This window comes from Melampsora larici-populina (genome assembly GCF_000204055.1).
Source record: "Melampsora larici-populina 98AG31 unplaced genomic scaffold MELLAscaffold_33, whole genome shotgun sequence".
In the NCBI taxonomy this organism is placed as follows: Eukaryota; Fungi; Basidiomycota; class Pucciniomycetes; order Pucciniales; family Melampsoraceae; genus Melampsora; species Melampsora laricis-populina.
The window spans coordinates 335,749-363,333 of NW_006768797.1; the positions used below are offsets into that span (position 1 = coordinate 335,749).

General features: G+C 40.8%; 4 protein-coding genes across 4 annotated transcripts; 1 reads left to right on the forward strand and 3 right to left on the reverse strand.

Annotated features, from left to right (window-relative positions):
* Positions 1 to 3,560: 3,560 nt before the first annotated feature.
* On the reverse strand, positions 3,561 to 6,356 carry MELLADRAFT_89840 (uncharacterized protein; the record flags this gene model as incomplete). Its single annotated transcript, XM_007412920.1, has 5 exons — positions 3,561 to 3,606; positions 3,666 to 4,400; positions 4,577 to 4,845; positions 4,901 to 5,521; positions 5,601 to 6,356. 5 exons carry the CDS (start codon positions 6,354 to 6,356, stop codon positions 3,561 to 3,563), a joined length of 2,427 nt encoding a protein of 808 aa, XP_007412982.1.
* Positions 6,357 to 7,538: 1,182 nt separating this feature from the next.
* On the reverse strand, positions 7,539 to 9,828 carry MELLADRAFT_89841 (uncharacterized protein; the record flags this gene model as incomplete). Its single annotated transcript, XM_007412919.1, has 5 exons — positions 7,539 to 8,005; positions 8,090 to 8,129; positions 8,210 to 8,288; positions 8,364 to 9,542; positions 9,608 to 9,828. The coding sequence occupies 5 exons, from the start codon at positions 9,826 to 9,828 to the stop codon at positions 7,539 to 7,541; spliced, it is 1,986 nt and encodes a 661-aa protein (XP_007412981.1).
* A 10,190-nt stretch (positions 9,829 to 20,018) lies between these two features.
* On the reverse strand, positions 20,019 to 21,178 carry MELLADRAFT_108943 (uncharacterized protein; the record flags this gene model as incomplete). Its single annotated transcript, XM_007412918.1, has 2 exons — positions 20,019 to 20,683; positions 20,794 to 21,178. 2 exons carry the CDS (start codon positions 21,176 to 21,178, stop codon positions 20,019 to 20,021), a joined length of 1,050 nt encoding a protein of 349 aa, XP_007412980.1.
* Positions 21,179 to 22,262: 1,084 nt separating this feature from the next.
* Positions 22,263 to 23,186, forward strand: MELLADRAFT_72502 (uncharacterized protein; the record flags this gene model as incomplete). Its single annotated transcript, XM_007412807.1, has 3 exons — positions 22,263 to 22,534; positions 22,617 to 22,724; positions 22,845 to 23,186. The coding sequence occupies 3 exons, from the start codon at positions 22,391 to 22,393 to the stop codon at positions 22,932 to 22,934; spliced, it is 342 nt and encodes a 113-aa protein (XP_007412869.1).
* Positions 23,187 to 27,585: the final 4,399 nt, after the last annotated feature.

A 27,585-nucleotide genomic window follows, 5' to 3' on the forward strand; every position in this document is an offset into this window, starting at 1 on the left:
ATCAACCACCTTCTTTAATTTCTCTAAGTTAGGTAATTTATATCTTCCACTTGATACTTTCTTCATCATCTTCTTCTTAATCATCCTCTTCTTAAATTTCTTCTGAAGTTCATCTGAAAAAGCCTCATAGAAATATCTTGCTACTTCTTCATCACTTGAATCCACGTAATCATGTCTAGCCAAGTATTGATGAATTTTATCAAAGTTAATTCTAAATGTTTGATATTCACTTTTACACGTAACACCTCCATTTCTCATTGTTCTTTCAGATAAAGTTCTTAAGTGATCAATAGAATATCTTGGCTGTTCCGTGGTAGTCTGATATCTGGCAATTAATTGCTCCTTGACCTTCTTCCAACTCCATTCACCAACTCCCCAACCTTCCATATCACGTATTTCCTCCTTAAGTTCTTCTCCAACAACAAAACTGGTAATTTGCCTGACCATATCCAATTCTGAGGCGCCATTTGCTTCAGCTTGACTATGATAATTGATAATAAATTTCTTAACATTTCCTCCAACTTCAAATCTAACACTTGTATCAGAATTATCAATTTTCCGTGGTTTAACATGACTCCTACTTCTCTCATTTCCTTCTTCCTCTTCACTTTCTTCTGAAGTTGAGCTTGAATCATCACTTGAGCTGCTTGAGGCGCTTGAATCTCCATCACTTTCTTCTTCCTTAATAACCTCCTTCTTCCTACTTATCTTCTTTCCTTTTCCCTTCTTAACCACCTTAATAACTTCCTTAACTCTTTCCTTCTTCCCTTTTTCTTCCTTAAGTCTTATTAAATTAATTATATCCGCCATTTCTCTTTCTCTTCTTAAATAATGTTGTTGTTGATTAATAAACTGTTGTTGCCAATCAGGTTCTTCCTCGTGGTCTGAGGGTAATAATGTTTCTTGTTCTCTAAATCCAGTAAATGCTGAAGGTGGAATTGGATCCTCAGAAGTTGATTCTTCACGTTGTTTTCCACGTACAGTTGATCCTGAAGCAGGTCCTGGTGGTGGTGGTAAAGAGCCAGAGGGTAAAGATGTTGAATAATTCACAGGATTTTCTAAAGCATAAGTTCTACTACTACGTGGAGTTCTTTTATAATGAGAAGTTGGTGGTAATTCTAATTCTGAATCCCCTTCTTCTCCTCCTTCTTGATCATGAATTTGAATGATTGAAGACATGATATTGATTTTAATTATTATAAAATGATATTATAAAATAAAGAAAGAAACTCGAAATATTGATAATTTTGAAAGTTATAATGAATTAAAAGTGAATATATGCGTGGTTTTTAAGTTATATTCTTTCTTTTAAAGATTGATTATTGTTATTTAATATGTTATTAGTTGATATTGAATTTTATTAATTGAATTTTGTTGATATTTGTTGAATACAATTTTCTTTCAAAATGATGAATTGTATTATTATTAATTTGATTATTGATGATTTAATAATAAATTGTTGATGTTTTAAGATAATAATTAGGGAAATTATTAAATATAATTGACGGATGTTGCTTGTTTAAAGTAAAGAGCCCCAGTGGAGTCACCAATATGTAGTATTTAAAGCTCAACAAGAGCTTTACAACACCTAAGAAGGGATAATCTACTACGTGTAATATAGTAGAAGTTGCCTAAAGACTGCCTTCTTCAAAGAAACCAGCACAAGGGCATTTGCTGACCACTTTGTGATAACAGAGAAAAGGATAAAAGGCACCAGAGAAATAAAGCAATACTGTTGTTAAGTATTATTCCCAGATTTTAAGCGCAAAAAAGTCACACACTATGTTTATTACTAGCAATACTGTTGTAAGTATTATTCCCAATTAGACTTGTAGTCTTTAACACACGTAAATAAATTTCTCCTTGCTTTTGAAGGGGCGGATTTAAGTGATCTTAGTACAAATATAGTAAATAAATGATGATTTATAACACTACAACAAAGGTATAAGATGCAGAAAAGGGCGCTACAATCCCAAAATCATCAAGGAGTACTTATATCCACATGTAACAATCTTTACAACAGTCAACAGCCTCAAAAACCAATCAAATCCGCCTAAATAACCCTAAAAACCATGTAATGACGCAATGTAATGATCTTGTTACTAATGTATGATGTAATTTTCACAGCCAAAAGTGATCAATGACGCAATGATGTAATGTACAGCACTTCTTAAGATGAATACAGGTGATTTTTTCCTTGTAAACTAGCTGAAACCCAATTTTTGAGATTACAAATTTTTTCAGATGTGCTCCAATTTTTGATTACTAAAGTGCATCTTGTAGCCCACGTGTTACTGATCATTTCTGACACCTATAAGACCTATTTCTGATGAGTGATGAGTAAGATATTGAGTTGTGAAGTTAAGGTTTTTGGTGTTACATGTGTCTTGTGACTGTAAATTCGAGATTCACACCAATTTCTTATTTCCCTTATAACTTTTTACATACACCTCCGTTACTAATGATTCAAAGGTTGTACATTATGTAATCCACTCTTCTGCGTTGAATGAGCCATCTACCAACTTATTCTGACGTCATTTGACATATGTAATTAGCTGAAAACCTCCATTTTCGACGATTTTCACCTATTTTCTTCACTTTTCACAGCTGCTACTCCCTTTTCCTTGCTCATGTAATATGACATCATCTTCTATAACCTTAAAAATCCCGGAAAATCCTCTTGGCAACCTTAAATTCCATCACTACCACCATTACATATGTAAGCTACACGCCTAACCCTTGTTTACCAACTTCGAAAAAGTACCTTTCTGCTAATAACCTCTGTTTCCCCTTATCAACCTTGAATATTAAAATTGTTCCTGTATAATAAACTGTTGTTCTTTCATATTCTAACCTTATAAAACCCATAACTTAATTATAAATAAGCTAAAAACCATTTTCCAATTTTTACACCTATATTTTCGAATTTTTCTTATCTTTTCTTTTTCTGTCTTTTTGTAATAACTTTGTAAGTAAACTATGTTGATCTTAATAATAATTTTGAAATAAGATGACATAATAATGAGCTAATAAGTATACATAAGCCTCTAAGAGCTTCAATTGATCTGAAAACCTGAATTTCGAATTCTCTGCTATATTGAAGTTTGCTAATAAACTGGTAAAGTAAAGATGATTAATTTTTTTGCTTAATATCATAAATAGATCACCACAACGCGAACCTGGAAGATTTGTTTGAAAGCTTCTCCCACGCGGCTTGGAGTGCGAACCGACCGTAAGGGAACGCGTTGAGGCCCCATGACGCCCAGCCGAGAGTGCTTTGCCATGTCTTCAGTCGGTGTGACGGTCGTGCCGTGAAAGCTTGGATGTTCTCTATGAGTCCGGTCTTCTTTTCTGGCAAGAGTGTGAACGATAATTGGTCCGCGTCGACGTAGTGGCCAATAATCTCCAATTGCTTCCCATGCAACTGTTTCTTCCAGTCCCAAGGAAGGTTGATCGTGTTGAAGAGAAGGAGTAGCAGTGCCTGGTTGAGTGGCATTTCGACTGCTTTGAAGGTTGTCATAGAGTTTACGTGGGAAACCCCCCATGTATCGTCCATCAGGTTATTGATGCGATTGATTTTCAGGCGATGCTTTGCGATCCATAGTACTAGCAAAAAAAAAGAACACCACAGTTTAGGCGAGGCAGCTGAACCGAAGTTCGCGCACCTATCGGCGTAATAAAACTCGCCAATCTTCACGATTTGTCTTAGTTGCCATTGGGGGTGCATTCCCAGGTTTCTGTATGCTCTTGCTACGTCGGTCTTCCATAGTATGAGCTTCAATACTGCGTCGTGGATTTGCCTCATGTATGGCCCGAAAGACGAAAGTGAGTCGTACTGAACTCTTGCTTTTTCCTTGTCTACTAAGTCGTTCAGGGAGGGCTGACCGTAACTCATGTCGGTACACAGTCGTAATTTTGATGATCCCGCTTTTGCGGCTAGAAGCAGCGGCGATACTTTCATTCCTGGCAGTAGCGTGTAAATTCTTGGCGAGTACCTGCCTGCTGCCGTTTCTTTGGCTAGTGCTGCTTCTAGTACTTCCGGGTGATTGTCGCATACTGAGTGGTTGGGATGGTCGACGATGTTGTTGTTCGGGAGTTCCGCTAATGGCCAAAATCCGTGTGCCAGCCCACGAACCACCGAATTGACAAATGGACGGTTCGGATGGTCTTTGAGTAGGTGGCAGAACATTCGGACGTCAACTGGGCATACTACTTTGAAGATGTCTGGGTACTGTTTGATGGCGTATGCGGCGCATGGGTCGTTTGACAGCGGTGGTGGATCTGGTAGCGGTTTGGCTGTCAGGCTATCGTTGATGGCGGCTGAGTATCCTCGTGGGTGAGTCCAGTCCCATTCCAGACCTCTACGAAACTTCCTCTGTGCTGTGTTTGCTGCTAGAGAGCTGATGGTGTGCACAGAGCCCGTGCAAGATGCGGTAAGGGAACGTCAGCTTTCTAGTTGGTCTGTGTGGAAACATGGATCATGTTTTGAGCGCTAGCTGTCGCAGGCTTCCTCTGCTCTTGTTGAGCGTGCGTGCGTGGGATGTAAGGGGAAACTTATGTGGAAAAAGCGTCTTACTCAGTGAGGTCGGAGTTGAGCTCGTCAAAGACCGATGTCGATATTGGTTGGAGCCAATCATCGGGTCTGGCCGTAGTGTTGCTTACGCATGTGCGACTGTTTGCAGTCGACGACGTTGCAAAGGTTGTGGATCCTTCCGTTTTTGCAGGGGTCGGGACAAAACCCATTGTTCCAGCTACCGCAAATCTGCTGATTTGTCGGAGTGCCTTTAGCAACTGTGTAGGAGCGGTCAAATTTTTGTTTTTTGTTGTCAGCTTGGTGCTGTTTGTCTGTTGAAGCGTTGTAGCTTGGATTGCAGATAGATGGGGAAGTGGTTTGTCTCACTCTGCTTGATGCAGCCCGACCAGATGGCCTTTGGCGCCGACGACTGATTGGGTCGTCGCCGGCTCCCGTTTGAGAACGCCTTGTTGGCTGATGCGTTCGGTGCGCTAGGATATGATGCTCGCTGAAACACCTGGGACCCTGAGGATGCCGTATACGAAGAGGTTTGTTGGTGGGTAGGATCTGAGGTCGAGCTAGCTGGTAGATTCGGTTGATGGCTGAACTGCTGCGTTTGTGGTTGAAACCCTGCTGTTGTCGCCATTGACCTGATGTGTGCGAGTTCGTAGCCGTTGAAGTCGCCGAATGTGAGTGCTGGTCTGGTGGCGATTGTAATCCTAAGTCTGGCGTCATAGTCAACGACATGTGACCAGTCGCCTTGGCTTGCAAAGAGGTTCGCCATTTCGAAGACGTGGGTGAAGTACGCTCGGATTTCTGACTTTCCTTTTGGGAAAGCGAAGATGAGGCCGTTGCTGATGATTTCGATAACCCTTCGCCATTCCCTTTCGAGGGGGAAACGATGTCTGACAGAGACAAAATTGTCTGTTGGTCTGGGCAGTTTCTTGGCGTCGTATTCGTCGGGTCGGAGGATTTTTGCTGGGCATAAGTAGTACCCGCGCAGGAGCACTTGCACCATCGCATATGGGAAACCAATAGGCCGGCGTATGTTGGCATTGAACATCTCAGCCGAGACGGTGAAACCCACCTTTTTGTATGTGCCGATGGCGTCGAGGTACTCTTGGGCTTTTGGTGGAATAGTGGGGCCCGAACCGTCTTCGTCTGTTGCGAAAGGTAGGGATTTTGCCAACTCTGCCGTCGAGCTGCTGATTGAGACGGATGAGGCGATCGAGTCGTCTGATACATACCCGACGTCTCGTCGGCGTCGTTTGCTAGAGGAGGACTCCTTTCTCTTGCTTTTTCGTCGTTTTGAGCTCGCTGCTGCTGGGTCTGTTCCTTCCGCGAGGTCCTCTTCTTGTAGTCCCAGCGGGTTGTTCTCCTTGCGAAGAGCGTGTACGGCATTGATGGCCGTGTTCTGACCGGGCGGACGTTGGGCGGGCTGTTGCTGTTGTTGCAATTGTCCGTCGTTTTGCTGTGGCTCGTTTTGCTGTTGCTGGTTTTCGAAAAGTTGGCGTGTTTGATGCACATAGCCCTGGAGCAGGCCTGGTGGTAGGATGTAAGCGGGGGTGTACTGCAAAGGAAAGTGCGGTGGTGGTAGGACTCCTCCCACTTGGTAAGTCTGCCTTCCTTGCTCGAGGTCAATTTCGCAGGCTGAGAGCCCGAAATCTGAGAACTTATGCAGGAAGTAAGGGTCGTCGTATGGCACGATCGCTGCGAACCTGTCCCGTAGCGTGAGTATGTCGCACGTAGAACTGCCGCCTGTTTGGCTGAACTCCTGCAGAAGCTGAGCCAGGCGTTGTTGAGTTGTATTGGCATCTTGGTTGAATGTGTTGATATTTGCCATTCACTTTTGTAGAGGTGCGTGGAATGCCGGTGAATCTGGTATAGAGAGATGTCGGATAAACAAAGTTTCAGAGAGGTGTATCAAAATAAGGTTTTAGATTGGAGCTAAAAAACAAGGGAATTTTTTTTCTGGTTGTGGGGTAACTTGATCTGGACAATCGTGAAACCTGTCGATCTGTTGCTGATAAGTTTCTACAATTCTTAGTAGGAGGGAGAGAAACTGTTTTGTGATAAGACTTTCTTGGATCTTGATGTCTCAGATTGTCGACTCCTAAGATTTTGTTCGTAGGCTGTTGTTCTGGAGGGAAGAATCAGGCCTACTGTGCTGAGCGGTTAGTTTGGATACTCGCGGCTCCTTGGCCAACAGAAATAAAAAACAAAAAACACGTCTTTCGAAAAAAATCATTCAAAGGACAATCACCAAATGGCTACCGGAATGTCTAGGATCTGGATTCAACAAACACCATGATCTCAAACAGCCTTGAAGATCACCCCAGATCATCTACCTACTTATGTAAACTTGGATGAATCAGACTGATGATGATCCCATCAAAATACTCATCCATGAACTTGTATGAAAATTGACTCATTTGGCAGTCAGTTTTCATAACCCTTAAGCTTATATACTGAACATGTACTACATAGTTATAGCTGAAGACCTTGCTGTGCATTAACCTATTGACTGTGTGCATAGGTGGTACTTACGGTTGCAGAAATCTTCACGATAATTAAGAATGATTATCAATGAAAGAAGAGATAGATAAACAAAGAAAAGTAAAAGGATATTACTCAATTTTGATAACACAATTCAACCATTGTTTTCTGTGTTTCAATGACACCAAAAGACATGTGCTTATGGGGCAGTTTGAACATTGAAGGTATCTTGTTTATTAATGTCAAACAAACCTTTGCAATCAATTCAAAATTCAATTCACATTACTTTAAGGATTTGCTTTCATGATAAATAACATTGCATTCAAGGAAATAAATTAGAAAAAAAGAAAAAAAAAACAGAAAAAAGAAATGTCCAAAGAAACAAAAACCAAACCAATTTTACTAAAGATGCCAAAAAAAAACTGATCAATTGTAAAACAAAAGCACTACCAAAAAATAGTCTCATGGGGCAAACAAAATTCAAAAGAAACACACACACACACACACACACAGATACTCAAAACCAAACTTATTCTTCTTTTTCTACAACACCCACTTCATCAACTACACCTAATTCACATAACATCTTTCTAAAACTTCCAATCCTTTCCAAAGAAAATGATAAATAATCAAATTCTAAATCACTTAAACCTTTCCCTTCTTCTATTTGATCTTCATCTTCTTCTGATTTCCATTTCTCCATCCTATCTTTAATATCATCTTGAGCTTGTACTAAACCCCAGAGTGACCACATCACATGACTAGCCGGACTCCAAATCTTGACTTCTTCTTCTAATTTCTTGATCCGTTCTTCTTCTGCTTGGTTGTCTTCTGGTAAATTTCCATCTAGACTTAAATGTGTGATTCGTTCGGTACTTAAGTATGCTTTGTAAAACGTTTTGCGTTCGGTTTCCGTCGGATAGTTTCCGTGTTCACTTAATGAATATGATAAAGTTGGATGATGATAATCTGCACACCATTCATGAAAATGATTGGCTTGGTTACATTTCAACTTTTAGTTAGTTCTTCATTCATTTCATTTGTGAAAGCTTAAACCGATAGAAGATTCAATTCTCTTACCAATATCAAATGCCCGTGGGTTTGCAGATGCGTACTCAAACTATGAGAAGAGAAGAGAGTTTGGTTTCAAAAGATTGTCGCGTTGATGTGAAATTGAAACTATAACAAAAAAAAACCTACATCAATCACCAAGATTTGTTCATGTGCACGTTCCTTTACAGATACTTCATCAAGTTGTCTCAGTAACAAATTCCCGCACCTAAAAAGATATCACCTCATCTCTAAATTAATAAACAGGTCATTAGAAACAAAAAAAAAAGGAAAGCTTTCTTACTGCGTATCATTATGACTAAAAACTCTTAAACTCTTTCCATTGAGTTTTTCTGATTTTCTAACCCAATTCCGATAAGCTTTTGTTTCTCTAATCAACCTAGGTAAATCAAAATCATCAACGAATTCAACGAGTGTTTTCAATGAAGAAAGAGGTAATTCAGTTTTATGATTCCTAGACTTTGAAGCACGTGGTGTATTGTTGATGATATCAAGTTGATGATGATCGCGTGAGAATTTATGAATTTGTTGTACCACTTTCTCAGCTTCTCTTTGCCATCTGATGATATTTTCCCATGCTCCTACTTTGATTTTATCTGATTTCATTAAACTGTTCGTACTACTTGATCTTGAACTATCTTTTGAATGTTTTTTCCGTATGAAATAAGGGTCACGTGAGAAAGTTGATAAAGGAGATGGTAGTACAGTAGGATAAGTACCAGGTGAAGAGATTGCCAACCGATCTGTGAAGGGTAATTGGACTGATGAAACATCAGATCCGGATGAATAACTTGATGACCAACTCATCGAAGTTTGTTGAGAAGATAATGGACCTGGTTGAGGTGGACCTGAAGAGATTAGAATCGACTTTTGTGAAATGGCTTGTCGGTTTAAACTTTGGGATCTTGGAAAAATTGATCGGTTCGAAAGTGTACTAGAGGATCTTTCTTCATCTCTTCTTGATATGATCCTTAGATCTACTGAATGTAATTCTTTCATTCGATATGCTATCCATCGACTTATTTTTGGATCTCGGATTTCTTCCTTCGTTAATGGTCTCGACTCGAAATATTCTTCTACTCTTCCATTATGAAATGTTCCAAGTACTAAGGGTGCAATACTGTATTGAACTGATAAAGTATGGAGTAAATGAAGTTCATGTTTTCGTGAAATGAGTGAACCAGATGATGGACCATAGATTCGAAGTAAAACTGTAGGTGGTGGTGTGTATGGCGAACTTGAATTTGAGTCTTTGAGATCATTAACTTTCGAATTTGATTCACTGGATTCAGAGTTGATAGGACAAGAAACAAAAAAGACGGCATTGGTAAGACTTCCTCCAACTTTATAAATCGAGATGGATGATTGAGCTGAATCAGGTAAAGTGTTCCATCCGTGTAATTTTAATTCAAATTGAAGCATTTTAAACACCGATTGAGCGAATTCATTAGATCGATGATGTCTGAAGAAAAGAATCAAGTTAGTTGATATTTTCATGATGAATGAATGAATGTTGAAGATGTTTACCTAGCAATCAAGTTGGTTTCACATCTTGGTACACCTTCAGCATGAACTGAATGAGAAGTATAATCTTCTGGTTCGTCTTCTTCATCGTCATCGTCATCATCAATTTCAGTTAAATGATCATCCTTATCAGGATTTGTATAAGTAGTAGGTTGAAGTTCAAAGGTAGTAGTGGTAGTGGTTGAAGTGGAACTAGGAGGTAAATCCACTTGAACGGTTGACATCTTTCTTGGTTGGTTTGTTTGATGATGACGACTAAAATTTATAAAATGTGGTGAGAGTCAGAGCTTGATAAAGTGAAATTCAATAACAAACTGTTGTTTAAATGCTGTTTCTTATCATCATTTTTTCATTTTCATTTTAATCTTCTTCATCATCTCCTTCCCTATATGCTAACCAATTCGTCTGATCGCCTTCCTCATGACTCTGAGCATCTGATGAAACATTCCATCAATCATTCTTTGCCAATCATACGCCAGGCCGGGTTGGTATACCTCCGATGGTTATTATATAAGTTGACCCTTTGAGTCGATGCTCTCCTAATCAGTGGCGAATTAATCTTTATCCATCTTGATCGCTTCACCCACACTCCTTCTTAACACAAGAGCAAAATTTATTGAGCTGAGCTATTTTCAACTATGTATAGGGCAACGCTGATCATATGAAGGAAATGTTAATGATGTGGCATCTAGCCAAGTGAATGTTTTTGTATATAAAAAAAATCCATCTACACAAAAAAACTTGAAATTTTGATTGGAATACAGCCGTTGTATTATCTACTGTTAGCTTAACAAAGCCCTCTCTGCGCGGCCGCGTCCGCGCCCTCGCAGAGGGGCTTAGGACTAAAAGTGAAATTCTGGCGTGAACACTCCACGCACTAAGTCTCGTTATGTAGTTTTTCCCACTTTGCCACTTCCCTCACAAGCAAATCACACTTTACCTTGCCGGCAAAGTTGTTCAGATTTGTTTTCTACATGTGCTCGTAGCCTAACTTCATCGGCACTCTCAGTGATGCGGATGCAAAAGGGGTTTGCAGCTTTTTACTAATCCCGCCTGTACAGTGGTCTTTTTGGCAACTTTTTTGTCCCCAATTTCTGCCTTCGACAGAAACCCTCAATTTGGTTTCACCTACCATAGCGAGCCATAGCACTCTTAGGTACCTTGTAGTCCTGGATGCTCAGCAAGCTTATTCGCGTCCAAATATCTAATTATCCGCGTTGACGTTCGCCTGGCTACGTCGAATTATTGTTGGTTGAATCAGAGATGTGGTCCTCTTGAGAGGTTGAGATGATATCAGAAAGATTGTATAGGTATTAATGAACTTAGATGCGATGGTGAAACCGTAAGTACATTAGGAAGGATAAGGCAGAATACCTTTTGGACTTTCAGACATCATGATTTCCTCTAAAATCACGTACAGTGGGAATACAAGCTGTACACCGTGTTACTAGTTGGACATAAGGCCTTGTAAGCCAATATCAAAATCAGGATGATGCAGCAGGGTTTCTGGTCTGATAAGGAGGCAAACACATGTAGAAAACAAATCTGAACAACTTTGCCGGCAAGGTAAAGTGTGATTTGCTTGTGAGGGAAGTGGCAAAGTGGGAAAAACTACATAACGAGACTTAGTGCGTGGAGTGTTCACGCCAGAATTTCACTTTTAGTCCTAAGCCCCTCTGCGAGGGCGCGGACGCGGCCGCGCAGAGAGGGCTTTGTTAAGCTAATATCTACTGGCAGATTTTTGAAAAGTTGTGTCGTCGCCAGATTTAACTTTTGAAGTCAAATAGTTGTTGGTAAACTCGTTTATTAACGGATGGGAATGTGGATTAAGTTGGACGGTACTATTACAGGTTGTCCGACGGGTCGGTCTTTCTTTTCATTCAAAGTGAGGTTTTCAGCTATGATGTCATAGTCTGTTTACCACATCCTTCCAACTTATCATATATTCCCATCGCAGTCACAATCGTCGTTTCTCTCATCCTGAGTTTATCGATTGTCTTTTTTGACGTTTTCATTGCTATTGATAGTGAAAGTTTCTATCAAATCTCTCTTAAAAACCTTTTATCAAAAAACAGTTTATCTTAAAAACCGTTTTTGATTCATTTCATTTCTTTCTATGAGCGAGAACGGAAGCTTTGACTATGAAGCTGCCGCTTTGGTTACCGAGAAGCTCACCGCCCTTGCTACCAATTATGAATCGGCAGGCGGTTCTAACAGCAAGTCGATGTCTCAAGTTCGATCATTATTCGCTGAGATCGTGCCTTTTACCTCAAAAAATTGGTACAGACAGTGGTCTAAATTTGCGTCAGATCTTATCGCAAAAGATAAGGCCGCCGCTCGTCCCATCTATTCAAATGAGGGTCCTGCTCCTCCTGTTCCAATTTTATCCAACGATGATCAGGTCTATGTTTTTGACCTCAACGACAATCCAATCTTTCCGCCCAACAGTTCCAACAACCGGCAAAAATCTAAATCTCCTGCGCGCAGCCGTCGCAATGAGGAAATTCAAATGCTTACTCAGGAACAGATCAACAATGCTCAAAAAGCTCTTGATCTTTTGGAGGGTCAACGTCTTCGTTCTAAATCCCCGTCTCCCTTTGTTGTCAAAGAGAAAAGAAAAGAAAAAGGCATTGAGGATGACTCTGCCTCCGAGGATGAAGTTTTGGACAAGAAGACTAAGAAGATCAAAAAAGCTTGGGAATGGATCGAGAGAGTTGACTCCGGTCCATCAGCTTCGGAAAATTATTCTGAAAGCGCCATTCCGTTCGCAAAAGCGGTCAGAGGTTATGCACCCCACTTGGCCAAAGCCGTGGAAGGTTTTATTAACAGAGTCAAACCTCCCAATTTTCCTTCAAACTTATGTAAAGAATTATTGCAAGGAAAGTTTATTGACTTACGAAGGATCAAAGGTGAATTCATTGCCAAAAAGAAGGGTATTGCTTCGAATCTTATGGTCACTGGCAAAGATAAGGATTTGGAAATTCAAAATAAAACAGTGGCTTCAAACCTTATGGATTCCCAAGAATGGTTTTTCTATTTCGAAATACTGCAACAAGGATATCAAGAGGCCTTTCCGTTCAGTCATCAATACTTTCTTAGTTACGCAAAGTTTATCAAGGAGGAATTTATGTCAGAAGGAGCTAGAGCAGATTGGATATGCGTCGCTAACTTTGACGCAGCTCTCCGTAGCCAGTTTGCTACCAGACGGGATATTTCGTTTGCAGATTGGAATCACCCCAGCCTTGGCACTATCAGAACTCGACACATGTCGAGAGCATTTGACGAAAAACCAGCTGTGGCTTCTTCGTCTTCTCATCCGGCTCCTCAAAATGCTCATCAGTGTCCTCGTCCAAACAGCCATTATCAAGCGAGTTCTTCTAGAATTCATCACTCGCCTAATTACTACGACTCCTCTTACAAACATAAAGGTATATTTGAAGTGGAAGAAGCTTCCAACACTACAAAGTTGGCGGAACAATTTTGTTTCGCGCATAACTTACCGGGCAGGGGTTGCCCTTTGGGTAAACCGAAATGTCCTCGCATCCACCGTTGTGTTGGTTTGATATATTTTATTTTGTTGTTTGATCTATTTCACTAGTTATTTTCAAAAAATTGGTTCTGACTCGTGATATTTCTTCACACTACAAGAAAGATAATATTTTCTGGGCAGAAAATTAAATTATTGATACACAAAAATATTGAGAGGCCAGGAGGAGAGCAAAAAATGAATAAAAATATGCATCTTGTTCCCTGCGTTGAGAACTTCACTCTGCATATTTTTCCGTATTTTTACAGTCCATATTGATAAGTGTACTAACAATAAACCTTCACAATCATCCAATTACAACCTGTAACAAGCACTGAAATTTGGCTCATTAGTGTTTAGAGAAACTTTTGATTTCTGAAAATACTCATAACTTTTTCAATTCCGGTCCAAAACGCTCGATTTTGGGTGCATTGGTAAGCTGGAATTGTCCTCCAAATAGTTCATAATGGGACCACACAGCATGCTGGTCTGCTAAAAAAGATATCATCTTTTTTATACATTTGTACATACAGATCCATAGAATGATTGTCATACTAGCTACATAGTTCTTGATCTTATGAAAGTTCGAGAGGAAGAGTTCAGCTTTCTAATGCACTTAAAATCGAGTGTTTTGAGGCGGATTTGAGAAGCTATAGGTGTTTTCAGAAATCAAAAGTTTCTCTAAACACTAATGAGCCAAATTTCAGTGCTTGTTACAGGTTGTAATTGGATGATTATGAAGGTTTATTGTTAGTACACTTATCAATACGGACTGTAAAAATATGGAAAAATATGGAGAGTGAAGCTCTCACCGCAGGGAACAAGATGCATATTTTTATTTATTTTTTGCCCTTCTCCTGGCCTCTCAATATTTTTGTGTATCAATAATTTAATTTTCTGCCCAGAAAATATTATATTTTGTGTAGTGTCAGAACATTAAAGGGTGTAGAAAGGATCACAGAGGATGTGATCACATCTGATTTAGGAGGTCCTCAAGAACCCTGTGGTAGTAATACTATCGTGGGGTTGGTATTTTACAATTTTCTTTTTCGTAAAAGTTTGTGAATAAGATTATCTGACGTTTGAGTTTTTCTAGTTTACCATTAGATTTAGATGGCGCTGAGCCTAATTCCGAAGACACTCCTATTCCAAAATTTCTTCGAGGTTACGTTTGGAATGAAATGAATCCTTCCGGTTACTCACCAGCGATTCAATCCAGTTTTTTCGCAAACCCTTTTCCCGACGCTCCGCCTCTTGCTGAAGATGTCGACGCAGCTTTCGCATTAGAACAATTTCCTTTTCTCTTCAAAATAATCACTCCTTTTAACGTGGACAAGATGGAGACCCTTCTCGCCACACATCCGAATCGTGCATTTGTAGATTCAGCGTTGAAAGGCCTTTGCTTTGGATTTTGGCCGTGCTCTTCAATTCCCGACCACACTATTGTCGACGGTCCTAATCATAGTTCTTGCTCGCAATTTCAAGACATTCTCAATGCCCAATGTGAAGAGGAGGTTGCTAAAGGAAGGTATTCAGAAGAATTTACGGTTAATTGACATGGAGGAAGAATTCGGTGAAGTGATGTTATTTAAATCAGATGTTGAAAATGCTTTTAGAACAATTCCGATACATGTTCAATATCAAATTTGTCAAGTTTTAAAGATCAGAGGTAATAAGAAGAGGATCGACCACAACATGGTTTTTGGTTCTTCTCCTTCCCCTTACATTTGGTGTGGGGTGTTCTCTTTAGTCCTGTGGATAGCTGAATTTGTGTTTGACATCAAACTCATGAACGCCATGATGGATGATGTTTTTGCGGTTTGCTCAAGAAAACACTTCGTCACGTTTAAAGGCCATCATATTCCTTTAAACCAAGCCAAACTCCTCAATCTTTTCGACATTCTCAACATTCCTTGGGTTTGGAAGAAGCAAATACACGGTCCTGTCATTGAAATTATTGGACATATGGTCGACTCTGAGAAGATGATCATGTATCTGCATCCAGATAAGAAAGCGCATTTAATTCAAAGACTTCAAGATTTTGTGGCAGTTCCTCAACATTCACTGAACAATTGGCAAAAGCTCTTAGGTCACGCTTCATGGGCCTGTACGTCGATGCCGTGGGGTCGCCATGCTTTACAACGTTTGTATGATAAATCGGGTGACAAGTCTCACCGATATCTTAAGATTCACCTTGACAAAGAGAATCAGAACGATTTACGTTGGTTGATTGAATTTTTTAAAGAAAGTTCTGGTGTTCAGTTGCTTAGAACGTTGCGTTGGGGAGAAGCCGAGGCGAATTCAGTTTTTTATACGGACGCCTGCATGCACGGGATTGGCATATGGGAGCCAAGAACAAAATTTGGCAATTACCATATTCTTCCTCCTCCTCGTCGTAATATTTTCTGGGCTGAGTTGCTAGGTGTGATCTCAGCAATTAATCTGGGTATCTCTAACGGTTCGAAAAGGATTTTAATCTTCTCAGACAACTTGAACGTGGTAACCTTGTTTGGCAGTCATGCGCCTAACGAGATCGTCCGCCCGTTATTCCGCCATTGCGCGAAACAAATCGTGTTGGCTAAAGCTGACGTAAAAGTCAGACATGTTTCAGCAGAAAATAATTTCTCAGCCGATCTCTTGTCGCGCCAAACAGAAATTCTTCCACCAGATAAGATCGAGGTTATACGGCTTGCAATCAACGCCGACTCAGTATCGTACCTTCACATCGACCGTTCTCTTTCTTGTGGTGGTAGAGAAACAAACCTTTTTTCTTCAAATCTTTCGTAGTCATCATGGTTAATTCAAGTTCAAGCTTAGGCCGAAAATCGAACTTGTCTCATCCTATGTTTAAAATTAGTTTAGAAGAACTTTGTGTCATCTCTAATCAAGATCAACGTTCAACTATCCAAAATGTTTCTCTCGATAAGTACAAATCTGGCTTTCGTTCTTTTGTGAAATTTTGTTCCCACTTTAAGCAACCTTTAATTCCAAACAGAAGAAACTTATGTGATTTTGTTTTGATTATGAGTCATATCATATCTCCTCGTTCGGTTAGAGCATATTTAGTTGGTATTTTTCATATTTTTAGGTTGGATTTTCCTTTGATAATCTGTGAAGCAAAGCATCAAGATGTCAAGGACACCATGAAATTCTGCATTCAAAATTTTTCAAAACCGGTCAAAAGAAAAAATCCTCTCACCATTGAACATTTAGAATTAGTAGTCTCAAAATCTTCTTTGTCCTTTGATGACAAGCTCTTTTTAGCCATGTTAGGTATTGGTTTCGGAGGTCTTCACCGTTTAGGAGAATTAACCATTCCGGATTCAACGAAGTATCAAGATTCAAGAAAAATTATCTCTCGTTCATCTCTCAAATTCTCAAGTTGCAAGAACTTCGTCCAATTTAATTTACCTTATTCAAAAGGTGATAAAAACTTTTTAGGTGCGCCGGTGGTTATTCAACAATTCGCCATTAATACTTCAGCATGCCCTATTAAGTTATTAAAGTCTTATCTTTGTGTCAGGGACAACTCGTTCATCACTTCGCCTGAACTGTTTATCTCTTCCAATGGTTCTCCTCCTTCTCGTTCCTGGTTCCTCAAAAAATTTCACATTTATTTTGATAAATCTTCCTCTGGTCATTCCTTACGGTCGGGTGGTGCAACTGTGTTGGCTCAAGCAGGTGCTAACATGGATTTCATTAAAAGCGCCAGTTGTTGGTTTTCAGAGGCTTTCCTAATTTATGTCCGTGGACATGTGGCTTTACGATTACCTGAGAATCAAAATCATGTAATCGGGCACTCGTCTCATGTTGGCACAAGGGTTTCTTTTTCTTAAAAGTAAGTCGTGAGTGGGTTTTTTACTTGGTGATGTCTTTTATTTTTATAATTTTCATCGAGTTAGACCTTTTAGGTTATTTTTGGGATGGCTTTCTCGCCCATCCTTCGAGGTTTTATCCTTGCTTTGGTCGTTTAGGTTTTCATACCTTGGTTTAATGTTGGTTTGGGCAGTGTATTTTGATACATGAAACTGACTTGCTTGTCTATCCTCGTAATAACTTTTTCTTTGACCCTATCCTACTTCACCACTCTGCTTATACGGTGTTATAGGCGGGTCGGAGAGGGTCTTTGTTAGTTGTGTCAAGCAATTCATAAGCCTAGGCACCTAGCCTAGGGATTCGCCCAAACCTCGTGCGCTTTGGTATTTTTATACCAAGTTTTTAGTAAGTTTAATGAGTACACATTTCAACTCGAAAATTATGTCACTCTCAGACTAACTCAATTGTTCTTGTGCTAGATCTGACCAATGAGCAGTAAAGTTATCAGTCTCAAAAGGGTTTTTTGGAGTTTTTGACCTCTACATCAAATCTGGCGACAACACAATGATCTAAAAATCTGCCGATAGATCTTACAATGGCTGTAATAAGTCTACCTGTCTTTGATTCTCAAAAATTCATGAATAAATCAAGTCAATTTTTTTTTGAAATGATATGCAGATCCAACCATATAGAAAAATCTAAAATCATGAGAAATATATCCAGAGTTCTTTAATCAGCACTTATGTGACATATGTTTACGCAAAGCTGTCACCCAATGAATATACATTTTTGCTTATCTCAAATCTTGAAACTCTACAATCTTTTTCCTCAAACAAGAAGTTTGAACTCAGACGAGTTGCATGGCAGATGTTGATACAGTCAAACCGGAAAAGCTTGTCACAAATTCCCCACCAATTTGCTTGAGGTTTGCGGGAAAAATTGGTCAAGCTTTTCAAATTTGACTGTATCTTCTATAACTCATATCACAAGCTTCAATTTTACGCTTGCTATACTATAGTCAATGCAGGAAGACACATGGATTCCTTCTTTCTTATGAAAAAAGAGCTGTGGATCTGGGACCCTCAAACTGGACATTTTGGGGATTGATCATCAAAAGTACGTACATTGCCCGCTGCAGGGCGGGCCTTTACAACTACTGTTTCCGTGCAAAGGCTGTGCCAAGCTAACCCACTGTGAACATCATTCAACTTCCTCAAGTTGAAAGAGGAAAATGATTAATAGTACAGTTTATCATAAAAGGATCCAATACTGCACACCTGAGCCATAACACCCACACTACATATGTGCAGAAAGCTAAGTAAATAGTTGTCTATCATGTACATACAGGTCTGCTCAGTTTTTTGCCTATCAGAATAAATAAATCACATGTTATACCACATGTAACTTTTTTCATTTCTTAGTAACAGAAAGGGTGTTACATGCAGTTGAGTTGATGAGATTACACAAAAATGTTAAGTCAGTGTATGTAGTCAATCTTTTGAATGCTTTTGTCAATATGAAAAAAGTTACAGCATGTATAACATATGAATAACTTATCCTGATGAGCAGATACCTGAGCAGCACTGTATGTACAGTTGTTTTCGAAAAGGTTGAAATTGAGGCACATCAAAAATTGTGAGGTGGACCGTGCCCTACCTGTGAAAGGTGGTGAATATGCATTCAGAAATGCTGGTCTAGAAGCATAACTTTGCCATCTTCAAACACCGCTGTGGCACACTTGGATGAGAGCCCCTGTCACATTGCATTGAAAACATTTCAAGGCTCCTCCCTTTTTGAGTTAGAGCCGTACTGGCTTTCTTTTTTGTCATCACACATTTTTACAAGTTTTTCTTGTTCAATCTGCTTGTTGTAAAATAACACAATGAAATAACTCAACTATCTTTGTTTGCTTCCATGTGATATTTTTGCTCTATCAACCAGTCGCTACAAACACTATTGGCAACAAAAGAGTCACACCAAATCAAACATGCAACTACCATCAACGTACCACACCTTCTGACCACTGCGCCACCAAGGAATGAATCATGATGGGTGGACAACTTACCTCATACCATATAATGTCGATCTGACCTGATTTGACAGGTAAGTTTGATACCTTTCACAGGTGGCGCACGGTCCACCTCTCAATTTTTAAAACGCCTTGATTTCAACCTTTTTGAAAACAACTGTACATGATAACCACCTATTCACTAAGCCTCCTACACATATGTAGTGTGGGTGGTATGGCTCAGGGGTCAAGTGATAGATCATTTTATGACAAATCATACTCTCAATCATTTTTTTGGCCCACTTGGGGAAGTTGAATAATGCTTGCAGTGACCTTTGCAATGAGTCTCTGCAAACAGTTGTGATGACCCACTGCAGCCGCTGCCTCCTACGCAAGCGGAGAGTCTATTGGAGCCTGCACGGCGGGGATGGTCATGCTGACGCAAGGTTGCAGATAAGATTGATGATCATGTAAAGGTTGCGTACATATTAATTGAGAATTGATATACTTGCTCATACTCTATTGGGATGGCACCATGTTGTTCCCTTATCACATTCAAGAGCTGATACTCTTGATTGCAGGCAAGTCAATCAATGCCTGTATTTGATTGTTGCGGTGGGGTGATATTACACTTTGTATGTAAAGCAAAGGAGACTCTGGGTTTCAAGTTTGGATTTTTTGCGTATTTTTTAGAAATTTGGACAAGTTGTTCATAAAAATAATTTTTGTAACACAGATGTATTTAAAATATACTGGAGTGAATATATATCTCAGATTAAATTAGGTAGATGTTAATGTTTGCAAACCCCTGTCTTCTCCTGCTCATCACACTTCAGCTCAGATAGATATGTGCACATTGACTTACGTAGAATGATCCTCAGGCTCTGTAATTCAATTTATCAAATCATCAAGTTTGCAGCTAAATTTCCGTGATGACCAAGATCTTAAGCATTGATCGTGAATCATGAACTAGTATTACCAAGTAATAAAAACGGAAAAATCCAAAAACACTCCACAAGAATCCTTTTACTAAAAAAACCTCCAAAATCTTCTTAGTTCCAGCTTTATGAATTTGAAGACCTCTTGACAGCTTTTTCAAACGATCCCTTTTGCCTTTTCTTACCCAATCTAGCTAAAGGATCACCACCACCACTTGAAGATACCCTAGAATTACTAGACCGTTTAGCAGATGAGTAATTTCCTTTACGACCAATACTTCCCAACACATCTGCAAATTCACTTTCCAATCCACCTCGTCTACCCACTCCTTTACCTGCTGCCCATGTCACACCTTGACCACCCAATGCGATAGCAGCCTCATCTGCCCTACGTTTCTTACTCTCCTTCTTAGATGTCACTAATCGAATCATGTTACTCTCCTCGTAATCATCCATTCTAGCTAATTGACGTGCACGAGCCGAAGCAACTGCTGCTGATACACCCAACCCACTCGTTGATTCTTCGTGAGGTTGGCTTTTTGAGAGTTGCGCAAGTTCACGTAAGGCCAATGGCGCAGGTGCTGGTCGGCGTCGAGGACCTTCGGATGCGGATGTAGTTGCCGTAGTGGATGGATCGGGGTAAGCCATGGGAGCCAAACGTGGTGGCCGGTAAATTTCTCCACCAGCATCACGTTCTGCGCTTGTGGATACAGGTTGGTTCGATGAAGACAGCTCCTGATCGGGAACCGTGAAACCCATTGCAGCTGGGTTGGGACGGAAAGCGAGTGGATCTGAAAGGCAAGGCGACAAAGACGAACCAAGAAACCAGAACGATTAGAATGAGTCAAGGTAAATCTGATTTTAAATTTTTGAATCAATATCCTGAAGAAATTTCACATACCATTGATGACATAATTTGGATCAGTTTCTAAAGCTCCAGCAGCATTCTCTTCAACTTTTTTCACTAATTTATCAATTTGATATTTAAGTTTACCTTCCATAGGTCTAACTTTGTCCATCACTAATCTTAACCAAACCAATTGTTCAATAGAATTAGGCATTGGTCCAGTTTTCTCTAAAAATGAAGTAGGGCCTGAAATTCTTAATGCACAAATATTAATAAGATGATGAATATAAGATAATAAAATGTCATTTTTTAATGAAAGTAAAGAGATTCCTTCTGAAGTTGATGGGATTTCTGTTGGTAATTGTTCGATTAATCTATTTGATTCGGTTTGTATTGTTTTTAATAATGTTTCAATGTTGTTGTTTTGTTCGTTGGACATTTTGATAGTCGATGACCGAGGTGTGTGATTGGTAAGGTGACAAAATTATCTGGCTGGTTTCAGTTTAAGTGATGGTTTTGAATTAGGGTTAGCTGGATGGAAAAGCCATATGTAGCACGTGATTGGGCCTCTTGAGTTACAGGTGCAGAGCGCGGCCTGTGTGAGCCACAAGCCGCATCGGGCACGCCTTTGAAGATAAGGCGGCGCACACACTCCGATAGCTGGCTCTGTGAGACTGTGCCAGACTTTGCAGATGACTGGTGTGGATTCATACGACTTTTCCGAGCAGAAGAGTTCAACCAGGTTTGAGCTCATCGAGCTGGTAGACTCTGAAATCTTCAAGACCCAGTTGCGTAAACTCGTTGCATCATCAAGAGACCATTGGTTGAAGAAATTCAGGATATAGTTGGCCCCTCTTACACACTGAGTTCATAGTCCTTAACGAGAAACTGGATAAGAGTGTCGTTTGAGATGAAGTGCGATGAGGATGATTGTGAGGGAGGAAAAGAGAAATATTTGATTACATAGCCGGATTTGCACTCTGGGACTCGTAAACTCATTTGAGAAATGCCTAAAGCTGCGATTCAACAAAATCAAAAATAAACCAAGAATGCCTGAAACGGCATGAATATTTATCACCCTGAGGACATCCAGTAAAATAGAATTTTTGTGAATACATTGACATATCTGGTCATCTTGATTGCAATCGCATAAGGTCCCTGACTTCTTCTTACTTCCACATACATAATGTCGTCCAAAGAGCGTGTCTGTATTTTTGGGGAAATAGCAGTTGGACATGATCATCTTGTCATCTCCAAACCCGGCTTATCCTGATGATAATAGAAACTTCATCAAATCGAGCAAATTTTCTTTTATCCTCGCTGGTTGCAGGACTTCGGGTGTTTTGACGAACCGACGCGTGTTTACCATACCCGGAAATGGGTATTCATTACATCCGAATCCGGTATGACGTCAGAGTGTTAATGATGCTCGATTGATTAAGGTTATGCCATTACCGAAAATGGTTTACAATAATCACCAAGCTTCTTGTTTACCGTCCTGAGTGTTGAAGAGTCATTCAATTGGGTTTTAAAAGGCAAGAACCTTGATCAAGTTCCTTCACAACTTCATCACTCACATCTAGTTCCAACAAACAAACAATTTAATCCACAAACCTCACATCCATCTCCTACTACTCTATCATCAGTCAACATGTCTGTTACTCGATTCCTCTTTAGCACTCGAGCTTTTACTCGCCCTGCTGCCCGATCTCAAGTACTTGCACCTTGCTCTCAATTCTCTACTAGCCCATACTCTCGTGACTTGGTTGGCAAAGTTCAAGAAGCCGCTGATGCAGTTTCGTTATCTCTTTCTTCTCATCTCATTTTCTGTCTTGAATTTCGAGGTAGATGTACTAATGGTATATTTATCATTTCAGGTTAGCAAGAAAGCTGGACAAAGCGCATCCAAGGGTATCGAGACTCTAGAGTCAGCTAAAGATAGAGTCATGTCGGCCACTGGTACCGCCAGCTCCCAAGCTAAGAATGTGAGTCATCATCCAATGTTCTTTACATTTACATTTCCATTTGTTCAGTTTTATTTGTACACTTCTTCGGGTTTTATATCTCTGATACTATCTATTTTGGTTATTGATTTCATCCCTCAGGTCGCTAGTGACGCACAAAATGAGATGGGCAAAACGAAAGAATCGGCCAAGTCTATGGCTAAGGACGCTCAAAAGAAAGCTACCAACTGATTATCTAAACTGTCTATCGGTTGTCTTCTCGCCTTACTTGGCCTACCCTTTGCTTCTCATCACAATCAAGCAGAAAAGAATGAAAATGTATCAGTAGATGTTAATGGCCTATTTGCAACTTTCTTTGATTTACGCGCGAAGTTGAAGTTTGTGCCTTGAGCATTGTGACTCCTTGGCTGGATTGAAGTTAACGGATAGAGATCAATAGGTGACATTTCCTACAATCCTTGCAATGCTTCGTTCATGTTCCTTGTGCTTCCGTGCCATGAGGCTCCTTGATGCGTAAGATTGTATGACATTTGAACTACCTGAGTTAGCTGTTCCGTCAATGGAAGAGTGGACGTGCCGAATGCTTGTTGAACTTCTCTGGAAGAACACTCCAAATAACATGCGTTTGTCTTCAAAGGTGAATCAGGTAAGCCGTATATTGTGTTGTCTCTGAATTGTAACACTATTGTCGTTGATGCCATCATTTGAATGAGATCAACGGTGTGTTACAATCTCATATATGTAACACATGTGAAAGAGATGAGAGATGTCACGCAAGATGCGTATTTATAACTTGTATTACGTCACTTGTAGAACTCTTCCCTCATCCGACAATCTGAATAACAAACGTAGATTGCTTGGTCCAGATCCTTCATTCCTTCCTCGAGCCAGATCCCGTGAGACAAGACCTTAACATATTGTCGGATCTAAACAACGGGAATCAAGGAAAACGAAATCGAATCGACAGAAACTGAATCAGAAGAAGAATTAGATTAAGATTTATATTAGAATTAGAACTGAACTGAAACCATATAGATTGATTGAACAAAGAACTTAAACTTACACTACCTCAGATTGAACTACCGAACTTATTGAACAACATAGTTTAGATTATTAGAACTTGATTCATACTGAAACCGCCACCACGTCACCTTCGTACAGAACCCCACAATCCGGAGAGGCTGATTCGGATTCCGAAGCTTCCCATTCCTTCGTTGACGCCGATCACCAAACGCTCGCTCTAGAACCGCCTCCTGAATCTGCGACGCCAACGAGTATGGAGGACATCCAACGTCAGATCAACGAGTTGTCCACCTCTTTGAACAACGAACGCACTTTGCGTGAGCAGGCTGAAGCTCGATCGCGTGACGCAGAGAGCCGCCTAGCCGATTTGATGGCTCGCCAGAATCAGACCTCACAACCTCCTCTGGCGCCGGCTGCTACCACTACGCACGTCCACGCCGAGCTCGCACCTAATCCCAAAGGACCTAAGGTGTCGACGCCAGATAAATTCAGTGGCGTCAGAGGGTCGCCTGCCGAAATTTTCCTTAGTCAAATCCAGCTTTACTTACTTGCTCATCCCTATCAATTCGTCGACGATAGAAGCAAAGTGGTGTTTGCCTTGTCATATCTCACAGGCACTGCCGGTAACTGGGCCCAGCCTCTCATGACCGAATTGCTCGACGCTTCGACAGCTCACCTTGTCACGTTCGATCGGTTTTTGACCAACTTTCGGGCTATGTACTTCGATACCGAGAAGAAATCGAAAGCCGAGAGAGCCTTACGTCATCTTTCCCAGAAGACTTCGGTAGCGGCATATACTCATGAATTTAATATGCACGCAACGGCTACTGGCTGGGAGGTTCCGACCCTTATCAGTCATTATGAACAGGGGTTGAAGAAGGAAATCCGAGTGGCGATGGTCATGACGCAGGACGCATTCACCAGCTTAGAGCAGATTGCCAACCTTGCTATCAAGATTGACAGCAAGTTACATGGAGCTTCCGATAATTCTCCTACATTTCATGTTCCTACTGTTGACCCCAATGCGATGGACATATCGTCCAGCTTTGTTCGACTCACTGACGAAGAACGCGCTAAACGGTTGAGAACGGGGTCTTGCTTCATTTGTAATGTTCAGGGTCATCTGGCGAGCGCGTGTCCTAACAAGAAGAAAGTTGTTAAAGGCAAAGGGAGATCGGGTGGTTTTGTCAATTTTAAGAATAAGTTTGCTGAATTAGAAGCGAGGGTTGCGGCTATGGGTGGTAGAGATTCAAGCTATATAGATAAGCAAGAAGGGGGTAGTAGATCTGATATGTCGAAAAATGGCGTAGCTCAGGACTGAAGGTTGTGCCTTTCCTGAGCCAACATGGGGATTTAGTGGATATTCAATTAGGTGCTAGTAAAATTATGCCTTGCAATGCAGATGATCCTCGACTGTTTTTGCGTACTACACTTTTCTTGTCCCACTTTCCCCGAGCCACACCACCAGATTACCCAATTAATTCCCTTCTCCTGATCGACTCCGGCGCAACACATAATGTGCTAAGTGAGTCCCTTGCGAGTAAATCAGGTTTAATCCCTCTTTCCAAACGCACTACAAGAGTGGTTACCGGATTCGACGGCTCGCAAAGCAATTCATCTTATGAGATTGACCTACACCTCAAGAACAACTCGTTACCGACCAGATTTATTATTACTAAAGTCAAGGATTCTTATGATGGTATACTAGGTATACCTTGGATTAAAGACAATTTTAATTTAATTAATTGGCAGACTGGACAGGTTCAAGACTTCGACCATTGCATTGCGGCTGCATCTGCAGTTTCGTCTGGCCCGACAACACCCTTACCGGATCTGGGAATGGACCCCGTGAGGGACGCTAGGTGCTTTGACGAGGGGATGTGTACCAATTTTGATACATTAGCATCCCCGCAATGTGAGTGTGCTCTCGACAATCATCCCAATTTTTTTGCAACCGCTGGCAAGCATTCTTTGCCCCCTAGATCACAGATTATCAAACGTACTATGGACGACTCGATCCCCTCCTTTCACTTACAAGACGCACCTTCCATTGCAGCTGCTTGCTCAGCTTCGTCTATTCCGCCCCAGTCCCCCAAGGATCTCGACGAGAAGCCAGAGGGGCATGCTAGGAAATATGACGAGGGGATGTGTATCAGGAATGATACGTTAGCATCCCCGCAATGTGAGTTCGACCGCGTAGTTATCCCTTTACCTATTGAAACAGCTAGCAAGCCCTGCTTCTTTTCTGAATCACAACATCAGACATCCGATATTCACCCGGCTCAGACATCCGATCTTCAGTCCACTCCTTCACCTTGTATTCAACCGACTAACATACGACCAGTGATCCACATTGCAACTGATGATTCAGTTTCGTCCAGTCCGCCACAACCCCCAGAGGTTCTTGAGGAGAAGCCAAAGGGGCATGCTAGGAATAGTGACGAGGGGGCCTGTAATCTTTATGATACAATTACGCCCCCGCAATGTGAGTTCGAGATTTCTCCTATCACCTCTACTATTGAAACAGCTCGCCAGTATGCTCCTCTCCTGAATAGTCATGCAGTCGAACTCAACCCCGCAAAGACATCGTGGTCGACATCAGCAAGATTAGCTGCTGATTTGAAGCTTCAAGAACCAGTTAAATCAGTTGAGGAGATGGTTCCGTCTTATTATCATCGTCATTTGCATATGTTTCGCAAGTCTAACTCGCAACGATTACCTCCGAGGCGAAAATACGATTTTAAAGTGGAACTCGTGCCTGGCGCCCAGCCTCAAGCTAGCAAGATCATACCTTTATCTCCAGCTGAGAACGAGGTACTTCAGAAGATGATCGACGAGGGCTTGGCAAATGGAACCATCCGGCGAACTACGTCTCCTTGGGCTGCCCCGGTACTTTTTACCGGGAAGAAGGACGGTAATCTGAGGCCATGCTTCGATTACAGGAAGCTGAATTCATTGACAGTGAAGAATAAATATCCTCTTCCACTGACAATGGATTTAGTGGACAGCCTTTTAGACGCGGAGAAATACACTAAATTGGACCTGCGTAACGCATATGGTAATCTTCGTGTTGCTGAAGGCCACGAAGATATACTTGCGTTTATTTGTAAACATGGGCAATTTGCTCCCCTGACACTGCCTTTTGGACCGACGGGAGCCCCAGGACACTTCCAATACTTCATCCAGGACATATTACTGGGAAGAATTGGTAAAGACACCGCTGCTTACCTGGATGATACGATGATTTATACGAAGAAGGACGTGCATCACGAGGAAGCGGTGGATGGAGTTCTTGATATACTGAGCAAACACGACCTCTGGATTAAACCGGAGAAGTGTGAATTCTCGAAGGACGAAATTGAATATCTTGGTCTCCTGATTTCGAAGAACAGAATCAAGATGGATCCCACTAAGGTTAAAGCTGTCAAGGACTGGCCGGCGCCACGCAACGTAAACGAACTTCAAAGATTCATTGGATTTTCTAATTTTTACCGCCGTTTTATCGATCACTTTTCTAAAACTACACGACCTTTGCATAATCTGACAAAACTGAAGACTCCTTTTATATGGGATGCGAAATGTGATGAGGCTTTTGAATCATTGAAGACATCTTTTACAACCGCCCCCATCCTCAAAATTGCGGACCCTTACAAACCATTCATTCTCGAATGTGATTGTTCGGATTTTGCTTTGGGTGCTGTATTATCTCAGCGGTGCGAAAAGGATGGTGAAATTCACCCCGTGGCTTATCTTTCTAGATCTCTTGTTCAAGCGGAGCGCAATTATGAAATTTTTGACAAAGAGTTGCTAGCTATAGTGGCCTCCTTTAAGGAGTGGCGACACTATTTAGAGGGTAACC